General features: G+C 46.3%; 2 protein-coding genes across 2 annotated transcripts; both read left to right on the forward strand.

The window, feature by feature from the left end:
- The first annotated feature begins 400 nt into the window (after positions 1 to 400).
- On the forward strand, positions 401 to 2742 carry LOC119820690 (protein regulator of cytokinesis 1-like). The gene has a single exon (XM_038339222.1). It carries the CDS (start codon positions 429 to 431, stop codon positions 2121 to 2123), a length of 1695 nt encoding a protein of 564 aa, XP_038195150.1. The 5' UTR covers positions 401 to 428; the 3' UTR covers positions 2124 to 2742.
- A 13930-nt stretch (positions 2743 to 16672) lies between these two features.
- Positions 16673 to 21024, forward strand: Pglyrp1 (peptidoglycan recognition protein 1). The gene is made up of 3 exons (XM_038340288.1): positions 16673 to 16935; positions 19841 to 19962; positions 20742 to 21024. The coding sequence occupies exons 1-3, from the start codon at positions 16688 to 16690 to the stop codon at positions 20918 to 20920; spliced, it is 549 nt and encodes a 182-aa protein (XP_038196216.1). The 5' UTR covers positions 16673 to 16687; the 3' UTR covers positions 20921 to 21024.
- Positions 21025 to 21110: the final 86 nt, after the last annotated feature.

Below are 21110 nucleotides of genomic sequence, written 5' to 3' on the forward strand. Positions count from 1 at the left end.
GGGGAAGATGAGGCAGTGATGACTTTGGTTGTTTGCCATGACTGCTTTTTCTGCTCTTGGGTTTCTCTGGTCCCTCCTACTGGTTACTGAATTTAGCAGGGATTCATGGTTTTCTTTTTAGATATAGACACTATTGAAATATCTTCCACTGCTCTGCTTTACGGAAAAGCTGGCTGTGGGGTTGGGCTATCACTCCTGCTTCTCTAGACCCAAGCACATTTATTTAAAAATTTTCTGTCTGCTCTATGATCCTTCTATGAGACACCTGATTTTATGACAAAAAATAGAACAAAAGGGAGTTTGAATTACGCGGGGGTCTCGAGAGCGGCGGAGACGCAGCTGAGAGTGTCAGCGGCTGCAGGAGGTTACTGTCCTCCCGCGTGAGGGAGGTGGAGAGTCTCGGGTCTTGACTACCAGGAGCGTCCGCCATGAGGAGAAGTGAGGTGCTAGCAGAGGAGTCTATCGTATGCCTCCAGAGAGCTCTAACTCACCTTCGGGAAATATGGGAATTAATTGGGATTCCAGAGGAGCAGCGATTACAAAGAACTGAGGTTGTGAAGAAGCACATCAAGGATCTTCTGGATAGGATGATTGCTGAGGAGGAGAGCCTGAGGGAAAGGCTTCTCAAAAGCATATCCATCTGTCAGAAGGAGCTGAGCACCCCGTGCAGTGAGCTACAAGTGAAGCCATATCAGGAAGAAAAAGAGATAACTGTCTTGCAATTAGAAAAAGATTTGCGCACTCAAGTAGAATTGATGAGAAAACAGAAAAAGGAGAGAAAGCAGGAACTTAAGCTACTTCAAGAACAAGATCAAGAGCTCTGTGAAATTCTTTGTCTGCCTCTGTATGATGTGGAGAGCTCCTCTGTCCCCACCTTAGAAGAGCTGAACCGGTTCCGACAACGGGTGGCAACATTGAAGGAAACAAAGGAATCTAGGCATGAGCAATTTGTCAGCATTAAGAGACAAATCATATTGTGTATGGAAGAATTAGAACACACTCCAGATACAAGCTTTGAAAAAGATGTAGTGTGTGAAGATGAAAGTGTCTTTTGTTTATCATTGGAGAATATTGCAACACTGCAGAAGTTGCTACAGCAGCTGGAAATCAAAAAGTCAAAAAATGAGGCAGAGTGTGAGGGGCTCCGTGCTCAAATCCGAGAGCTCTGGGATAGGTTACAAATACCTGAAGAAGAGAGAGAACCTGTGGCTGCAATTATGACTGGATCAAAAGCCAAAGTCAGGAATGCGCTGCAATTAGAGGTGGATCGGTTAGAAGAGCTGAAAATGCAGAACATAAAGCAAGTGATTGAGACCATTCGAGTGGAGCTGGCTCGGTTCTGGGACCAGTGCTTTTACAGCCAGGAACAGAGACAGGCTTTTGCCCCTTACTATTCTGAGGACTACACAGAAAACCTGCTTCATCTTCATGATGCTGAGATTGTACGGTTAAGAAACCACTATGAAGTTCATAAGGAACTATTTGAAGGTGTCCAGAAATGGGAAGAGAGCTGGAAACTCTTCCTAGAGTTTGAGAGAAAAGCTTCAGATCCAAGTCGGTTTACAAACAGAGGGGGAAATCTTCTAAAAGAAGAAAAAGAACGAGCAAAGCTACAGAAAACACTCCCTAAGCTGGAAGATGAGCTGAAAGCACGGATAGAAAAGTGGGAACAAGAGCAATCAATGGCGTTTGTGGTGAATGGGCAGAAATTCATGGAGTACGTTACAGAACAATGGGAACTGCATCGATTGGAGAAAGAAAGAGCCAAACAAGAAAGACAACTAAAGAACAAGAAACAGACAGAGACAGAGATGCTCTATGGCAGTGCTCCCCGGACACCTTGCAAGAGACCAGGACTGACTCCCAACAAGCCTGGCAAAGTACGCAAGATGAACACTACCACCATGTCCAGTGCTACACCCAATAGCAGCATTCGGCCTGTCTTTGGAACAATGTACCACTCACCTGTATCCCGACCGCCTCCTGGCAGCAAGGCAGTGGCCACGTCTATGTGTTCTGGAAAGAAAACACCTAGAGCTGCCCAGCTCAGGGCCAACAAGGAGAACATGGAGCTCAATGGCAGCATCCTGAGCGCGAGAACTTTCAAAGGCTTCCAGAGCTGACGCTACTTCTCGAATCCTCAATTCAACCAATATCCAGTACTGAGAATTCTTGACCAGTTAGCCAGCTGTGGTTTCCTGTACCTAGACTGGACTGACTCATTATACAGGGGTGACTTTATAGCTTTTCTTCAGTTTAGGTGTGTTTGAAACAACCCTGTTGTGTTACCATGGGCCTAACTTGAGGCATGAGTACAACAAATGAAGCCTGAAAATCTAGTTATGACTGCTAGTTAACATCTGGTACCTAATTTGTTTTCTCTACACCATAATTCTATTTAAAGAATGGTCAAGGGTTTGTTATTTCACTACTGTATTGAAAAATGAGAAAATGATTGTGCCCAGCCTTGGAGTAGGAGACATGAAACAATTCTGGCCTGTAGACCTGGAATTAGCAGTTAACATCTTTACCAAATTTTTAAATTAATGCTGTAGCTATGGTAGCTTTGATTTTAACCCAGAGACCTGTACCCCTCACCCAGCACTATCCCAATGAGGATTTCTTGTGTTCTGGCATTTGAGATGGCTTGACCTGCTGCCAAAGAGTAGCAGTAACAGCATTTATATAGTGCAATCTCTTCATGAAGTGTGTGTGAACACATAAGCTGTCTGACCTGGTTTTTTTCCCAGTCTTCCATCCCTGTGCTCACTATGCACAGTTATTCTTGTAGTTGACAACAAAATGGAGAGGCTTTTGGGGTGGATTGGGCCATTTTGGTCATGGACATTAGCAACTTTGCACATCTAAAAAGGCAGTGTCCCTGCAACCACACCCACCAGGCTCTAAGTACCCAGAGGATCACTACTCTTCCCAAAGCACTATTTATTCTGTGCATGTGCCAACACAGTAAATGATTCTTAAACTCTGTCTGTGTCAACATGCTGTCTTTTACTCAAATATATATGTTCTCTTTTTAAATATATTAAAATAAAATGTATATAGTTAAAAAAATAGAACAAAACAAAACAGCCCAAAAAAAAGCAGGGCAGTGGTGACTTACATCTTCAAACCCAGCTCTCAGAAGGTAGAGACAGGTAGATCTCTGAGTTAAAGGCCAGCCTGGTCTACAGACAAAGTCTAAGGTGCCAAAAAAGAACAAAAATAAAAAGAAATTCAGAGGGAAATGAGGATTTCAAAAATGATGTCCCCCAGGGAACTCTAGAGCAAAGACAGCATCTTTAAGTTTGTTTTGCCTCAAAACAAAAGTACTGACTTTGGTACTGTGCACAAGCCTCTTACTGAGTCTACAGGACTGTGAGCTACAGCAGCCACCTCAATGAATGGTTTCCTTTATAAGCAATGGTCATGGTGCCTCTTTACAACAATAGAAATCCTAACTAAGATAGAGGTTGGTACCAAGGATCAGGGTATTGCTGTGATAGACCTGACCGTACTTTTGTTTGAAAGAATATAGACCTTGAGACTGTGGGATAGAAAAGCAGTGGAATGTTTTAAGTGCTACTTAATGGGGCACACTAGTAAGAGCATAGAAGACATTGGTACTGAGTATGATTTAAGCTGTGGTGGGGGCGGGGGCTGGCTCAAGAGGCTTCAGAGGAGAAGCGCTTTAGTACATGACCTAGAGATTGTTCTTGCGATGTTTTGGTGAAGAAAGTGGTTGCTTTTTGCCCTTGTCCAAAGAGTCTGTCTGAAGAGTTTTGGATTAATTTCATTGGGCAAGGAAATCTCAAAACAGCCCAGTATAGACTCTGTCATATGGTTATTAGTGGTAACTCTAATGAAGATTTATAATGAAAAGGAGCAAGCTGAGCAGAGGAAATTACAAAATGTAAAATTTTAAAGTGAAAAGAAACACCAAAAAATGGAAGGGAACTAAGTCCTTTGTTCAAGGAGATAAACAGATTAAGAAATAGAATAAAGGAAGTGGTAACTTCAAGACAAGATCCCAACCAGTTAAATTTCCAACTTGTGAAAAGGAATTAAAGAAAAGCTTAGAGCTGGGTGTGGTAGTGCATGCCTTTAATTCCAGCACTGGCAGAGGCTGGCAGATCTCTGAGTCTGAAGCCAGTCTGGTCTAACTATTGGAAACAGAAAGCTGGTGAAGATGAAGCCTGGAGGTGGTGGCACACACCTTTAATCCCAGCACTCAGGAGGCAGAGGTAGGCAGATCTCTGTGAGTTTGAGGCCAGCCTGGTCTACAAGAGCTAGTTCCAGGACAGGCACCAAAGCTACAGAGAAACCTTGTCTCGAAAAACCCAAAAAATAAAAAATAAAAAAATAAAGGAAGGAAGGAAGGAAGGAAGGAAGGAAGGAAGGAAGGAAGGAAGGAAGGAAGGAAGGAAAGAGGCTGGTGAAGATGTAATTGTTCCAGCCACAGTGAACAGCAGGTCTTGGCAACTTTGGTCAGGTGGTTCTGGCTACAGAATTTGCCCCACAACTAAGGAAAGCCACTGAGGCCAAGCATGTGTCAGGGAAGTCCACGAATAGAGACCTAGAGAGGCCATTGTGTGATGCTGTGAAGGTTGAAGCCTGGATTGCCTTGGAAAACCCAAAACGTTGGAGATGCCAGGGTTGTGGGATATCTACTGAGGAAATCTGCTAAAAGGGAGTGGAATCACCCAAGAAAAGGAAGTGCACTGCAGTCAACAAAGCTGAATGAGATTGGAGATCTGAAGAGCATTTTGACATCAGATATGGAGATGCAGAGTTTGGAGTTTATCCAGCTGGATTTTGGACTTGTTTTGGTCCAGTATTTCCTCACTATGCTCCCTTCCTTATGTTTTGGAATGGTAATGTATATCCTGTGCCATTATATGTTGGAAGTATGTGATCTGCTTTTTGGTTGTAATTTTACAGGGGATTACAGTTAAGAAATTACATGAGTCTCAGAAGAGATTTTGGACTTTGAAACAAATTTGGTACTGTTAGAGACTAATTGGACTGAGTGCATTTTTTGCAGTATGATATGGCTACAAGCTTTTGAGGGCCAGGGAGTGGAGTGTGGTGTTTTGAAAGAAAATGATGCCCAAAGGGAGTGGCACTTTAGGAGATGTGGCCCTGCTGGAGGAAGTGTGTCACGGTGGAAGTGGACTATCAGGTCTTACATATGCTCAAGATACCACCCAGAGTCACAGTCCACTTCCTGTTGCCTTCTGATGGAAAGGAAATCAACACCATGTCTGCCTGCACACTGCCATCTGCCCATCATGATGACCAGAGACTAAACCTCTGAACTGTAAGCCGCCATCTCAATCAAATGCTTTCCTTGATAGCATGGCCCTGGCCATGGTGTCTCTGCACAGCAACAGAAACCCTAAGACAAGGACTCTATGATAGGATGAAAACCCAGTACTTTGATATGCAGATGCAGGTTATTTGTAGCAAACTATGTGAAAGCTGAGGACTGGCTCTTACTGCTGGATGTAGCTAGGGCATCACTGGCTACTGCTTTCCCTGTTAAATTCTGCTGGGCCAACAGCAACCCAATCTAAAACCCCCACAGCAAGTTCAATGATTCTAAGGGCTAATTTTAAAATGAAAATGCTAATCAATTTAAAATTAAGTTTGAATCTTATAGAAGTCTTATAGAAGCTAATAACTTACTCAAGACTCTTTAAAAAATAAGTAAGGGGGAACTGGGAGGGGGAGGGAGGGAAAGCTGGGGTCAGGATGTACTGCATAAGAGTAAAATAAATTAAAACATTTTTTAAAAGTATAACATAAGGGTTGGTAGGCACCTAATAAATGACTAATCTGTTCAGAACTATGCTTATAGTCACACTGGCTACAAATGTAATTTATGTACATGAATTACTCCCTATGTGTGGTTTCAGCCTTAAACAAATAACTAAAAACACAAATAAAGTTTATTTAAATCAGGTATTCTTTTTTAATTTTTTAAAAATATTTATTTATTATGTATACAATATTCTGTCTGTGTGCATGTCTGCAGGCCAGAAGAGGGCATCAGACCTCTTTACAGATGGGTGTGAGCCACCATGTGGTTGCCGGGAATTGAACTCAGGACCTTTGGAAGAGCAGGCAATGCTCTTAACCACTGAGCCATTTCTCCAGCCCTACATCAGGTATTCTTTTTTTTTTTTTTTTTTTTTTTTTTGGTTTTTCGAGACAGGGTTTCTCTGTGGCTTTGGAGCCTGTCCTGGAACTAGCTCTTGTAGACCAGGCTGGTCTCGAACTCACAGAGATCCGCCTGCCTCTGCCTCCCGAGTGCTGGGATTAAAGGCGTGTGCCACCACCGCCCGGCTACATCAGGTATTCTTAATAAATGTCCCTCAACACTTTTCAGAGCTCTGCTGGATATGGCATTTAAAATGTTTAATGGAAAAGTTTTCAATGATTGACAGAAATGCCAGCTCCTAGAGGTGACCCTAAGCACTTCAAAGAAGACAGATGGAGTATATGCCCGATTGTGGTCATGCTAACCACTGGAAAGAGCTGCCCACATCTTGCCTGCTGCCATGGTCCTACCCAAATTGTGGACACTGTAGGGTTGACTCTGGCTCCTCAAAGTGAGGTCAGTTCTCCCAGGTGCCTTCTCCACAGGAAAATGTCTCAGACTTTCTGGATCTGGTAGCTGAAGGTCAATTATGTCCTGTATGACTGACCTCTGTATCCAACAGAACTACCAGCAGAGCCTAGGGTAACTGTCCAGGTAACTGCAAGTCTTTGTTGTTTTAGTTAATATAGAGGCCATTAGTCGTCCTGCTATGAACCCTCCTCAGTTCTCGGATGGTTAACTGTAGCTATATCAGCTTAACAACAGCTGCCTGGCTAATGCATTGCACATATGAGAATCTGCCCTACCCGTCTAGAGCTACTAAGTCTCCTGATGAGAAAGGCAAACACACAGACAGCTTGTCCTTCCTAACAGGCTTCACAGTGAATGATAAGCAACTTTCAGATGTAACTTTTATTACTTAAAGGAATTTGCTTTGCAGGGATGGCTCTCAGTAATCAGTCACCTGTGTCCCATGGTAAATAATTGAATCAAAAAGGTTTTAAGTTTATGTACATTCTGAGAGACTAAGAAAATATTTTAAAATAAATACAAATGTAATATGAGGGCCTGCTTGTTGGGGTTTCTGTCCTGCCCAGTTCCTGCAGCCAGTAAGCCCCAAAGAAAATCACACAGAGAGTCTTGCATTACTTATAAATTGATTGGCCCATTAGCTCAGGCTTCTTATTAGCTCTTGTAGCTTATATTAACCCATTGTTCTTATCTATGTTAGCCACATGGCTTGGTACCTTTCACAGCAGGGCAGGTCACATGTTGCTTCTTGGTGGTCTGGGCAGGAATGGGAGCGGGAGCTTCCTGCTTCCCAAAATACATCTGTTCTCTTTTTTCCACTTCTACTTCCTGTCTGGTTTTCCCGTCTATACTTCCTGCCTGGCCAATCAGTGTTTTATTAAAATACATGATTGACAGAATACAGATAATTCTCCCGCACCACTTCCCCGCACCTCTTTTTTTTAAAACAAAGGAAAATAACCATAGTCCATTTTTTGTGAATGTGGGAGTAGTATTCCAGGCTACTTCCGGCTGGTTGGGGGTGCTGATAATCTTATGGGGACCTAAAGAAAATTTAGAATTATGATCAAGTCCTGACTGTAGTATCCTGTGAGGCTTGATCATTTCAGGCAGCAGTCTTGAACCTGTTCTGGATGTAGAACTCAGACATCCGGGCCATCTGTTCCTACCGGAGATTTCCCAGGTGGTCTTCCTTGATCAAACCAGATTTTTCTTAACTCAGAATGAATCCACAGCCTCACATTTTCTGTGGAAACAAAAGCAAAATCTCTTCTCCAAAGTAACATACCTTTTGACTTCAATTTTGAAGTAAGGTATTTTCAAAATACCTATCTTGGACTAATTTAGCAGCATTTATAAGCAAATATCTTTTAGCAGCTGTTGCTCCTTCCTCAGCATTCAAACAATTCAAAGAGAACATAATAGCATACAGTATCAAGATTCTCTGTGTATTTTCCATCTTTATGCAGCTTTATTTTAACCTCTATTTCTTTTATTTTTACTTTTACTTTTTGAGACAGGTTCTCTGTATATCTTTGTCCTGGAATAACTCTATAGACCAGGCTGTCCTTGAACTCACAGAGACTGTCTGTCTCTGCCTCCCAGTGCTGGGATTAATGGTGTGTACTACCACACCCAACTACTCTTTCTCTTTTTTTCAGGCCCCCTCATGTTACATACAAAGATAAAGGTCTGAGAATATTAAAAATTAAATAAATTACAAAGAGCTAAGAAAATAAGATAAATACAAGTTACTCTATACCATTATTATACAAAGATTTCAAAGGTTCAGAGTTTTAACATTGATCAATGGACTTCTGATACTCTAGTAAAACACTGAGCTATTATGATCAAGATTTTAAATTTCCTTTGGATGTCTTGCAAACAGAGACTTGAAAATGCTTCTCATAATGCTAAAAATATCTCTCCCCAATCTATATCCAGCCCTCTGGACACAGGGACACACACACACACACAAAGAATGTCCTTATGTCCTTGCCTTTTAACCCAAAGCCATGGTTTTTGCTGTGAGTCTACTCCAGCTGTTCACAGGCATCCATCAGCTGCTTTTTCTACAGTGAGGATTTTAGCACAGGTGGCAAACAGTGGTGATGCTAATAAAACTGTTAACTTATCTAAACATAATTCCTGTAAGCTTCAGGAAGTCGAGGAGGTCAGAAGACTTGGCTCCACCTCTCATAGATCAAAAGAACCCCAGATAAGCATCCCTGTCAATAGACAGCCTGTTCCCCCACACTGCCTGTACCAGAGGGTGGGATCTCTCTCACTCCCCCACCCTTCCACTCCAGTCTTGCGACTCCTCCCCTCCCACAACTACCAGGATTATAAGCCAGTAAACTCCAAATGTAAACGGTTCCTTTATGTTCTTTAACTTCTATATTTTGTTCAATATATATTTTGTTCAAAATATGTCTGTATTTTGTTCAAACCCCTGCTTTAGGGAGATAGCCTTGTCTAACAGAAAATACAACTCACTTAATTAACACCTACTTCCTACTTTTTTCATAGAAATATATATGTTCCCCCTCCTTTTTTTTTTAAATTAGTTCTTTGAGAACGTTGTAAGAGTCTCTGTGGCTAAAAACACCAAGCACTTTGAATCGAGGCCTTGGAAGGCCAAGGTTGACCTCAGTTCTCCATACTCATTTGCCACACACTCTCATGAGCACCAGCCCACACATATGTATGCACACACACACATGCACGCACACACACATGCACAAAAAGCATTATTTCATAATTATTATGCAATTTGACAGACATGCCCCAGGCAGGAGAAACCACATTAACAGAATTTTTCCAACTGTGGCTCTCTGGCAAGTGACAGCAGTACCTAGTGGGAAAACATAGAAACTTAACATCGGACTAAAACACAAAGTTCAAGGCCTTTTAGATTTACTTTAAAAGATGTATCTTTATTACTTTTAATACTCTATGTGGAGGGAGGAGCATGTGAACATGAGTGCAGTCCCCACAGTGGCCAGAAGAGGGTGCTATATCTTACCAAAGCTTGAGATAAGAGCTTGACTATGAGCCACCTGTGGCAAGGGGCGCTCCTAACCACTGAGACATCTTGCCAGCATCCAAACTACAGCTCTTTAGCGGCTCATTCAATACAAAGACAAAGACAAAACCCTGTTCCGTGTGGCACCTTTTTGTAAATGTCACTCCATCACTCAGTTTTATCTTGGGGCACTGAAATTTGACCCACGGAATTTTTAGTAACCTTTAATTCTAGCCAATTAGTTCCAGTTTAGACTGCCACTTTTGCCTCATCAATCTGTTTCCATTCTAGAACAATCCCTTACCTTAGGACAAACTCATTCGACCTCTGAACATTATTTCCTTTCACTTTTTAAATTTGTGTTTTTAATTTTTGCCTGATGGTTCCTTTCTCATTATCACAAAATATAAAAAGTATTGCTTAATAAAATAACTATATTCCAAATGAAAGCTCAAGCCTGACATGCTGGTCCAAGTCTTTAATCCCAGCACTCAGGAGGCAGAGGCAGGGGGATCTCTGTGAGTTCGGGGCCAGCCAGAGATCCTGCTCCCTTCCCGGAACCCCCCCCCAAAAAAAACTTTACTATATATGAAGTCTCCTGTCTACCTTCCTACAACAATCGTTTCCTTTGATTAAAAAAATTTCTTCTAAAAATATTCTTCTGCTTGAAGAGAAAAAGGAAAGAGCCAGAAGGTAAGACCCTATGGCTAAAAAGACTACATGCCCTGGTTACCCAACACAGAGTACTCAGGTCAGAATTGAGCTGGAGGTTTCCTCCCTGCCTACTAGCTCATTTATTAAGGAACTGGGAATTTTTTTTACAACTCATTTTGATATACTTTAACTGACATGTGGAATAGCTGTATTTTTATTTTTGAGGAGTGTTTAACGTTTTGGGGGGGTTGGTTTTTTTTGGGTTTTAAACAAACTCTCACAGCTCACCCTAGACTCAAACACACTATGTAGCAGAGGCTGGCTTTGAACTCCTGATCCTTCCACCTCCACTTCCCGTCTGCTGGGATTAAAGGCATGCACCACACCTGGCATAAAAAATCTTGTTTTCTTCCAGGACAGGCTCTAAAGCCACAGAGAAACCCTGTCTCGAAAAACAAAAAAACAAAAAAACAAAAATCTTGTTTTCTGGTTATATCATCCGTTGTAGTCCTGTTGTTCTCACCCAAGAGAAGGAGCACAGGACAAATGCCTTGTGATGTTTTCACTGAGCCCCCCCCCCCCGCACCCTCTCACCCCGTGATCACATGTCTAAGAGGCCCGAGCTGAATGAGCAGGGCATTGTAAAGGTAAAGCCATCCGTTAACATGGCTGTGATGGCTGCTAGCAAGCGTGATAAGACGTGTACTTTAATAAGATTATGGCACAGCTGTGTCCCCATGCTGAGCTATGGCGCATGAGTTCTGGTTCCTGTAGAACGTTGTGCATACCTGACGGTCAGGCTGACTTCAGTTTTCGCCTGAGGTCGGGGAGGAGTGAGCAAATGTGTTTTTTTCACTTTACATCTATGACCCTTGAGGTTCTGAGGCTTGAAGTCGTGGAGTTTCCCTGATTGATAGTTCCTGGGAAAAAAACCCTGCGTGGACAAGTTCCTTGTTCTGACAGCTGATGTGGGATTCCCCTCTGTATGCTGTGATTACCATTAATGAATAAAGAAACTGCTTTGGATCTATAGCAGAGCAGAACTTAGCTAGGCAGGGAAAACTAAACTGAATGCTGGGAGGAAGAAGGCAGAGTCAGGGAGAAGCCATGGAGCCACCAGAAACAGACACGCCAAAATTTTGCTGGTGGGCCACAATGCACAGATTAACGGAGATGGGTTAAATTAAGATGTAAGAGTTAGCCAATAAGAAGCTAGAGCGAATGGGCCAAGCAGTGATTTAATAATATGGCTTCTGTGTGGTTATTTCGGGTCTGAGTTGCCGGTTGGCCAGGAAAAAAACTAACGGCCTCCCCACAACAGGCAGCAGCTAGCCTCCGGCACAGCCGCATTTCTGAAATAGTGGGGGGTGGGGAAGTACAGTAAAACCCAAAAGCTCTGTGGTCTCTGGGTACAAAGAGAGCAGGGTGACGACTGGCTGAATATCCAGAAGCCCCCACTGTAGGACAGGAGGAATGGGGATTTGAACAGGAGATATATAGTCTGTGAATTAGGAACTGCTGGCAGGTTCATCCAAAGACTCCATATTCCTCAACTGAAAATTCTTTTGGTTGGTTGGTTGGTTGGTTGGTTGGTTGGTTGGTTGGTTGGTTGGTTGGTTTTAATGTGTATGGATGTTTTGCCTGCAAGAGTGTAGGTACCACATAGGTGTATGTCTGGTGCCCACCAAGTTGAGAACACCGGATGCCCTGAAACTGGGGTTACAGATGGCTGTGGGTGCTGGAAAACAAACCTGGGTCCTCTGCGACAACTACTCTGAGACATCTCCCAATGGGCACAATTTTTAGCATGTCCAAGAATGCTTATGATCTGTTCTGTCCTGTCCCTTTAAGACACAAGCCACACCCACTCCCTCTCCTGTCTGCTGAGGCAAGCTCATCTTCAGCTTCCATCCTGGGTCCCTTCCTTTTCTGTCTCTCTTCCAGAGAGGTAGCTGCTGCTGTGGCTCCTCTTCCCTCCCCCCCCCCCCCCCCCCGCTCTTCTCCCTTCTCTCCTTTCCCCTCCATAACCCACTAAATAAATATCCAACCTCACTCTGCATGGTATGCCTATCCCTCTGTCTCTCACCCACCACATGGCTCCCTGCCTGGGACCAGCCACCTTCAGAGACCTGCAGCATGGTCTCGTGGCATGCCCATCCATTTGTCTCTCCTCGTGGGACTGGCTGCCCCTTTGAGGTCTCTCACTGTGGTCCACTTCAGCCACCTGGGGAACTGTGCTGTCCCTGCCTGGGATTGGCTGCTCTCAGGACCGGCAGCCTGCTGCCTGGCACCACTTCAGGGACCTGCAGGGTGGTCTCATGGCCCGCTGCCCGCTGCAGCCACTCGGGGATAGGCAGCATTTTATTTAAACCCCACCAGAGCTTTCATCTTTGCAGCATGAATCATCATTAAAAAGATCTTTTAAACAGAGATTGCCTGAGTTATTGATGGTGATGGGTGCAAACACCCTGGGAATGACCTGCATGTTTTCATTCTACAGAGAAGGGAAAACTTACGTTTCCCAGGTGTAGGGCAAGAAGTCTGATGCCAAAATGAGCTTTTCCTCTCCCATCATCCTGTGCCAACTCCTGAGTGAGAGCTGTGGTTTATGGCAGAGAAATCCATTGTGTTTTTGTTGGAGACTGGGTCTCTTATAGCCCAGACTAGCCTTAAACTCCCTACACAGCCATATGACCTTGAATTTGTGAGCCTCCCTGGAGTTGTGATTGCAGGCACGCACTACATTGCTTGGTTTATATGGCTCTGGATCTAATGTTCTCATACTTTTTGCAAAAGGCTGACACTGTGGGCATGAATCCCAGGGCCTTGGACATGTTAGGCAGCTGCTTTACCACTGAGCCACGCTCCCAGCCCCTCACTGGGGGATTCTAGGCAGGGGCTCTACCTAGAGCCACGCCCCGAGCCCTCACTGGGGGATTCTAGACAAGGACTGTACCATACTACTGAGTCATGCCCCAGAAGCAGAAGGAAGAAATGTAGAGGGATACGGGAAGGAAAAAGGGGAAGAGGAGAAGAAATAGGAGCTAGAGACATAGCGCAGATGGTAAGAGGGTTGCTGTGCAAGCATGAAGACTGAGCTCCAATCCTCTCTCCTTTCCTATTTGAAGCAGGTCTTCCTATTTTCCCCAGGTTATCCTTGAACTCAAGACCCCCACACACACACTCAGCCTCACATACCTGGGGTTACAGGTGTCACTGCCAGGACCTGGGGTTACAGGTGTCACTGCCAGGACCTGGGGTTACAGGTGTCACTGTCAGGACATACATGTCATTCATTGCACTGCTTTCTCCAAAAGACTGCTGACAATTTTTTCCTCCTAGGAATGTGTTAGAGCCTCTTCACCCCCACCCCATTTAAGTATGAGGGTGTTACCAATTCTTAAATAAATATAAAGAGGTAAGCATTATCTTTTTGTACCTTTTTCTTTTTCTTCTTTTTTTTTAAGAAAGAGGAAGAGAGGAGGTCTCATGTAGCACTGGCCTCAAAACTTACTATGTCGGTGAGGATGCCCTTCAATCCATGACCCTCCTCTCCCCATCTCCCACGTACTAGGATTACAGACAGCAGACACATTCACTACCACTTTGGGCTAAGTTGGTTTTTCTTTGTTTGGGTAGGTGGGTTGTTTTGTTGTTGTTGTTGTTGTTTGGAGTTTTGGTTTGGTTTTTCAAGACAGGGTTTCTCTGTCCTGGAACTAACTCTGTAGGCCAGATTGGCCTCAAACTTAAAGATCTGCCTGCCTGCCTCTGCCTCCAGAGTTCTGAAGTTGAGGCTATTACAGTTAAAGCTCTTGGTTCAATACCTAGGTCCATAAAAACAAAGCAAAAATTAAATTTTTTCTATTGTTGTGGCCTGAAGAAATGTCAAGATTCTACAGTTCTCTTGAAGAGGCTCTGTGTTTCAGTCCCAACACCTACAGTTGGTGGCTCACAACCTTCTGTAACTCCAGCTCGGGTAATCAGTGTTCTAGCCATGTGGACACCCTCACTCACGTGTCCATACCCACAAACAGGAATACACACAAACAGGAGTACACACAAACAGGCACACACACAAAATCAAAAAATATTTTTTCATTACCAGCTGTAATGATGCAGAGGCCTTTAATCCCAACACTTGGAAACATGATTGTTAGTTAAATTTCTTCAAATGTCATGAGCGGTGTGTGGTGGCTCCTTATTTGTGCCTGACTTGCAGCCCTCATCACAAATTATCAGTTGTGCATGGCGTGAGACAGGTCTGACTGTTTCCGAATGGCTGCCTAGGAAATTAGCTTTGTACCCTTGACCACCAATATATACAGACAAAAGGCTTGGGTCACTAAACAAACCCCAAAGAAATGCCTGGGCATCATTTATAACACACTTCACCTGGCTTAATTTCCGCCCTCCCACTTATCACCAGGGTGACATAGACGGCGTGACTACTTCCTTCTTGAAATGTCTGCTTCCCTGACCTTCTGTCACTGGACACTGTCCTGGGAGTCCTTCTGCTTCTGCTCCCCACCCCTCCTTCTCCCTCTTTCTCTCCCCCCTCATCTCTCAGAGACAGAGGCAGGAAGATCAGGAGCTCAGAGTCAACCTCAGCCAGACGGTCAGGCTAGGCTGCCTGAGATTCTGCCTCAAAAGCAAACAAGAGAACAAGGAGCACCTGGGAGGCAGAGGCAGGAGGATCTCTGAATTCAAAGCCACTATGGCTGATGCAGCAAGAGGACCATGCTACACGGTAATGCGCTGCCTCCAACAAAGAACAGCAGCCACAAAGCTCCTAAGAAGCACACTTGGAGGCAAGTCCTCGGTCCCTCGCATGAGGAACAGTCTCTCACGAAGTGCATTCTGTGAACCTGACACCATATTGTCTCCAGACCCCAGGAAACTCAGTTCAGATTCTCTCCGTTTCTAGGCTCAAGGTGTTACTCAAAAGATGGTCAGTGTCCTGGCTAACAGAAGGGCTTTTCTGGTGCCCTTTCCTTCCCTCTGCCAGCTCCTGAAACAGGCACAGCTCACCAGTGCTTCACCAAGCAGGTCCCCACAGACCCAGGGCTCCAGCTCTCTCTGCTTCTCTTCTCCCCATCCTGAGTCCAGGCTCTGTGCATCCTCCTGCCTCCTTAACACTCCCAAGTACACGCCCTAGTATGCCCTAGTACATACCAGCAAGCCCAATAAAAGCAGATTTTCTGAGACAGGCAGATCTCTGTGAGTTCGAGGCCAGTAGGCTCCATGGGAGGACTACCCAAAATCATTTAGAGTGTAAGCAAAGAAGACAGGAAAGCAGGCGGTCTGCCCTGATTTCACCATGTGTTATGGAGAGGCATGGGAATAGGAGCCGGGCATGACAGAAGCTCCGGGAAAGCACTCCGTGTGACCTGAATGAAGTTTCTGTGACCCTCTGCATTCAGAGTCACTTCTCTCCAGAATGGAACAGCTATGGTCACCCATGCAAACCACATCACAGACAGGAGCTAACCTGAGGGAGTAGTGGTGATGACGCTATGTGCCAGACATTCAGGTGCCAATACCCAGTCCATTCATACAATTCCTGATCAACTCTGGAAGTCAGAAACCTTGCTACCATCTCCATATTGGAGAAACAGGCACACTGTGGTTAAGGCATTGGCGAGGGCTGGAGTTCAGGCGCAGGCAGCTTGGCTCTGATTCTGACTCAGGACAAGAGGCACTACTGCCTGCGATTTCTCAGGCAGCAACGTCCAGTCTCCGAGTCCACTGAAAGCTGTGAAAGGGGCTCCCACATCTTAGCCCCTTGGCCTGTAGGGCTGAGCACCTTCAGACTTGGACCCAAGGGAATCTGCAGGCAGGCACAGCGGCTGGGGACTCATGTCGTTTCAGTTTAAGGTTATCTTCGTCTCAAGAGTGAACAAGTTACACAAGATCCATCAAATATAAATACATACACACATATATTTTTAAAAGGTTCCTTTGTTATGCTCCACCTACAGAAAAGAAGTCTATGCCGAAGCCTTGGGTCCCTCACCTAAGCAACTTCCTGAAAGTTTACACAATGTCCTCCCTGAGAAGACACAAAGCTGGGCCAAGATCCAAGTCTTGGTAATTCCAGAAAACCACAGACAGATGTCTTGGTCTTCTGTGCCCTTCCCGATAAGGAAGTTTCTGTCTTCTGCCCCCCACCCACCTCACAATCTGAGCAAAGGCCACATCGTTGTCCCACCCTTGCCCAAAGAGGAAGCTGAGACTGAGGTCCTCTATAACAAGTCCAGAAAGTCCCGCCCAGGTGTGAAGCAAGCCCTTCCTGCCACCACCCTGCCCCAGATGATAAAACTCCACAGGTCCAGCGCCTGAGTCATACACAGCCCAGAAGGCTGTCCGCTACGTCTAACATGTTGCTTGCCTGGACTCTCCTTGGCCTCCTGGGCCTGGGCACCTCCTGCAATTTCGTGGTGCCCCGCAGCGAGTGGAAGGCCCGGCCATCTGAGTGCTCCCAGCGCCTGCAGCACCCGGTTCGCTATGTGGTGATCTCGCACACGGCAGGCAGCACCTGCAGCAGCCCGGCCTCCTGTGAGCAGCAGGCCCGCAACGTGCAGCATTACCACATGAGCAACCTGGACTGGTGCGACGTGGCCTACAAGTGAGTACAGACTGGGTGGGAGGAGGCCGACCTCACTGCTCCAACTCCTGATGCTGGATCTGTGTCTCCCTGTGGGAAGAGGCAGACTTTGCCTCACACACACCAAGGTGTCACCCCTATAGGCTCATAAGGAAATAGTTTCCTAAAAGCCCAGATCTTGTCAGGACAATGCCAGGATGACTGAGCCTCACACCAAGCCCTGGCATCAGTGAGCATATTTGCTGCCGGAGACGCAGGGCAGGGGACTACAAAGGGAAATTATTGCCCTGGGCTCAACGTCCTCTTCTGCAAAGGCCAATGGGATTGGGGCCCCTAATACCAAACACCCGGGAAACTGGCTAACATATGGTCCCAAATCTATGAGCAAATGTCTTCCGTGTGCCAGAGTTCCAGATGGGGCCATTGCTAGGAACATATCACTATAGTCCAGTGTGCATAAAGACAGAAAAAGGTGGGTTCAGGATGGAAACAGAATGCACAGAAAAAGGACTTCCAGATGGCTCAGCAAGTAAAGGTACTTGCCAGGAAGCCCAACATCCTGAGTTCTAACCCGGGTAGGAGAGGACTATTGATGGACCAATGGTTGCTCTGACGTCCACACATGCATCACAGACACACACACACACACACACACACACACACACACACACATGTTTTTAACAGAGAGAAAAATAGGCTGCCCTGTGCTGGTCATGGGAGGATTACTACAAGTTCAAGGAAAGCCCGGGCTTCATAACAAGATCCTATCTCCAAAAAAGGGTGGAGGCAGGGTAGGCAAGGGTAACAGAAGCCAGATCCCCAAGTGAGGGATGGCATCCTGTGGCTTTGATGTGGCTCTTGGAGAAACAGAGGGAAGCTGGGGATGGGAGTGCAGCACAGAGGCAAGTGCTAGAAGATTCTGTCAAGGACCAGGCCTGAGGCAGGGACCCCACTGGTCATGGTGAAGACAGAGGTCAGACAATACCCACAGAAGGTTCTGGGTGGGGGAGAGGCATAGACTAGCCCAAGTGTTAGTAGGCTCCCTCTGGCTGCATGGATGGGCCAGGGGGACACACCCATCAGTCACACGGGCTTCTTTCCAGTGTCACAGACTATACTGCACCTGAGTCTGTTTCCAACAGGAGCATTTGAATCCTGTGACTCCTATACGCTAAGAGCCAAATCGCCTGCAGAATTTACTGGAAATCCTGGTTCCCAGCCTACCCGACTGCTCTGCCAAAACCAAAGGGTCAGATGCCTGGGGGTGTCCCCAGGACTTTCCACCTGAGATTTTAATAATTCTAAGGCTCCAACATCAAAGCTGCTGCTGGGAATTGAAGTGGGAACTAGGGAAGACTGACCTAGGGCCACAGTCTTACAGAGAAGCAAAATCACATTACATGAACCTCATTTTCTTTGCCTGTAAATGGAGGTTTGGGTTTTGTTTCGGGGGTGTCTCTGTATGTGCCTGAGACCAGTGTGTGCAAGAGCCCTCATAGGTCAGAAGAGGATACTGGATCCACTGGAAGTTGGAGTACAGGTTGCGAGCCACCATATGGGCGCTGAGAATCAAACCCGGGTTTTCTAAAAGCACTGCAAGCATCCTTAACCACTGAGCCAGCTTGACTATGCCCATCATGATGGTGGCTGAGGTTTACAGGCATCCCGGTAAAACCACAGCACCTCCACCGCAGCGCGGTGCTGCAAATGTGGCTAGGGCACCACAATGCAAAGGGGATGCAGGAGTCAGCCGATGGCTCACCTCTACCCTTGCTGCTGGTGGTCTGGTGTCTTCTGAAAGTGAGACAGGGCTTTTGTCCCTGTGCAGGAGACAGGCTCTGCCTCACACACACAAAGTGTCCCCTACTCTTCTGTAAGAGAATCCTTCACCAAGGCTGACACCTTGCCAGGACACTAGGCTGACTGAGCCTAGCCCTGGGTCCCCATGTCCCCTCTGGATCCCATCTCCTCCGAGGCGGGCTGTGAGCTGGCTTCCTAGATGGCAGACAGGCTGGGGCTCCTAGTTCCATCATCCTGGGCTTTATCAGCACCTCAGAGGCTAAATCCTCCAGCATCCAACCAACTCCAGGCGGCTGCCCTGACTCCAAGGTGTCTGGGGATGGGGGGCATCCTCCATTGAGACTTGGTCAGTGAGTCAAACTCACAGATCTACTGTGCTAGGACTGGGAACCTCCAAAGACACAGATGTAGCCTCCACCCTTGAGTCCACAATCCTGATACCCAAGAACCCTAAGAACTAAGGCAGGCTGGAACAAGAACAAACTAATTTGAAAACTCTTTTATTTATACTTATTTACTTAGCTGAGGTGGGCACATGGCACAACTTGGTGCGGAGGTCAGAGGGCAACCTGCAGGTGTCGGTGAGTTTGCTCCTGTCTCCACACTGGTCTCAGAGACAGAACTCGGTTGCCGAGCTTGGCAAAGGGCCTATACTGGATGAGCCATCTCACTGGCCCAACGGCAGACGTCTGAGGGCAGGGCCGCCGAGGCCATAACTTTGTGCGAATAAGGGGCTCAGGGTGGGCCCCTGGCTATCAATGTGGCCGTGGGAAAGCAGCAGTGCCAATCCAGGGGCTCGATGGGGGACGAGGTGAATTCAGAGGCTTGGAGAAACAATGAATTCCAACCTTACCCACACAATTGGGTTTGTATTGTGGGTAACAATAAGATTTGTGTCACCTTAGACGCTGACCCTACCTACCTCTTTGATTTTATGTAAAATAGGGGTGGCAACTCAGCAGCTGCTACAAAGATGAAGAAAAAGTATTAAAGTATTAGCACAGCTGTGCTTGGCAAGAAACAGGGTACCATAAATGGGTGCGGCTGCCTGAGTATTGGAGAAAATGACTGAAAGATGTTGGGGGAAGCCCCCCTACCCTTATCAAGCTCTGCCCCTCCTCCACAGCTTCCTCATTGGAGAGGATGGTCACGTGTACGAAGGCCGAGGCTGGAACATCAAGGGTGACCACACAGGGCCCACCTGGAACCCCATATCTATCGGTATCACCTTCATGGGCAACTACATGGGTAAGCACCCAGTGCCCTGGACTGGGGGTGGTGTGGGGAGAAGGGAATCACAGGCTCTGCCACCTATATGCTCATGACCTCGTTTTCCTCTTTGGATAATGGGGCCACTGGGACCCTACTTTTGGAGTAGCTGATCAACAATAAATTAAGGGTGGGAGGACGCAAGCGTAGTAAACGGCTATAATCCCAACACTCCTCAGCTGGAAGCAAAAGGATTCTGAGTTTGATGTCAGCCTAGACCATAGAATAAGATCCTGTCTCAAAAAAACAAAACAGGGCTACAACTATAGCTTGATTGGCAGAGTCCCTGCCTACCATGCACACGGCCTGGGCTCAAACTTAAAACACCACACTGACCGCATGGGATGCACACATTAATCCCAACACTGGGGGACAGTAGCAAAATCAGTTCAAGCCGAACATTCTCAGCTACACAGGGAGTCCAGTCTGGGATAGGGACTGTCTCGAATCAATCAGTTAATTCCTGAGGCACCAAAGATATGTTTAATAGATGACAGCTTTTTGTATGGGCCGGACCCTGGGGCCTGGGAGCAGAGAGGGTCGGGGCCAAGCAACAACATAGCAGGCAATGCTTGCTAAGCTTGCCTCCGGGCTGGGCAGGATCCCTATGGTGGTTATCAAAAGTTAACTATTTTACCCACCACAGCCCTATGGGAATGAGGAAACTGAGGCAGAGGGCAGTTCACAACCATCCCTTACCTCTCTGCCCTTCAGAGATGCCCCAGTCTAACTCCCTGTATCTTGCCCTCCCCTTGCAGAGCGGGTACCCCCAAAGCGGGCCCTCCGTGCCGCCTTGAATCTTCTGGAATATGGGGTGGCTCAGGGCTTCCTGAGATCCAACTATGAGGTCAAAGGACACCGAGATGTGCAAAGCACACTCTCTCCAGGCGACCAGCTTTATGAAGTCATCCAACACTGGAAGAACTACCGCGAGTGAGGCCCAGGGTAGCCGCCACTCTGGAATCCCTCCTGCCACTTGCTCCCTCCTCGCCCCTCTGTCCTCCCAGTGACCCCACCAATAAAGAAATAGCATCAGCCATGTTCCTGTGTCACATGACCCCTTCACTATCTCTCCCACACAAGGCCCAATGCTGAATGAATCAAGACCCCAGAGACCCTGGCTCAGA

Source organism: Arvicola amphibius, chromosome 8 (genome assembly GCF_903992535.2).
Source record: "Arvicola amphibius chromosome 8, mArvAmp1.2, whole genome shotgun sequence".
In the NCBI taxonomy this organism is placed as follows: domain Eukaryota; kingdom Metazoa; phylum Chordata; class Mammalia; order Rodentia; family Cricetidae; genus Arvicola; species Arvicola amphibius.

Coding starts and splice junctions, on each gene's coding strand:
- LOC119820690 (XM_038339222.1), top strand. CDS start 429: ATGAGGAGAAGTGAGGTGCTAGCAGAGGAGTCTATCGTATGCCTCCAG.
- Pglyrp1 (XM_038340288.1), top strand. CDS start 16,688: ATGTTGCTTGCCTGGACTCTCCTTGGCCTCCTGGGCCTGGGCACCTCC. Junction 16,936..19,840: donor TGGTGCGACGTGGCCTACAA/GTGAGTACAGAC, acceptor CCTCCTCCACAG/CTTCCTCATTGGAGAGGATG. Junction 19,963..20,741: donor CTTCATGGGCAACTACATGG/GTAAGCACCCAG, acceptor CTCCCCTTGCAG/AGCGGGTACCCCCAAAGCGG.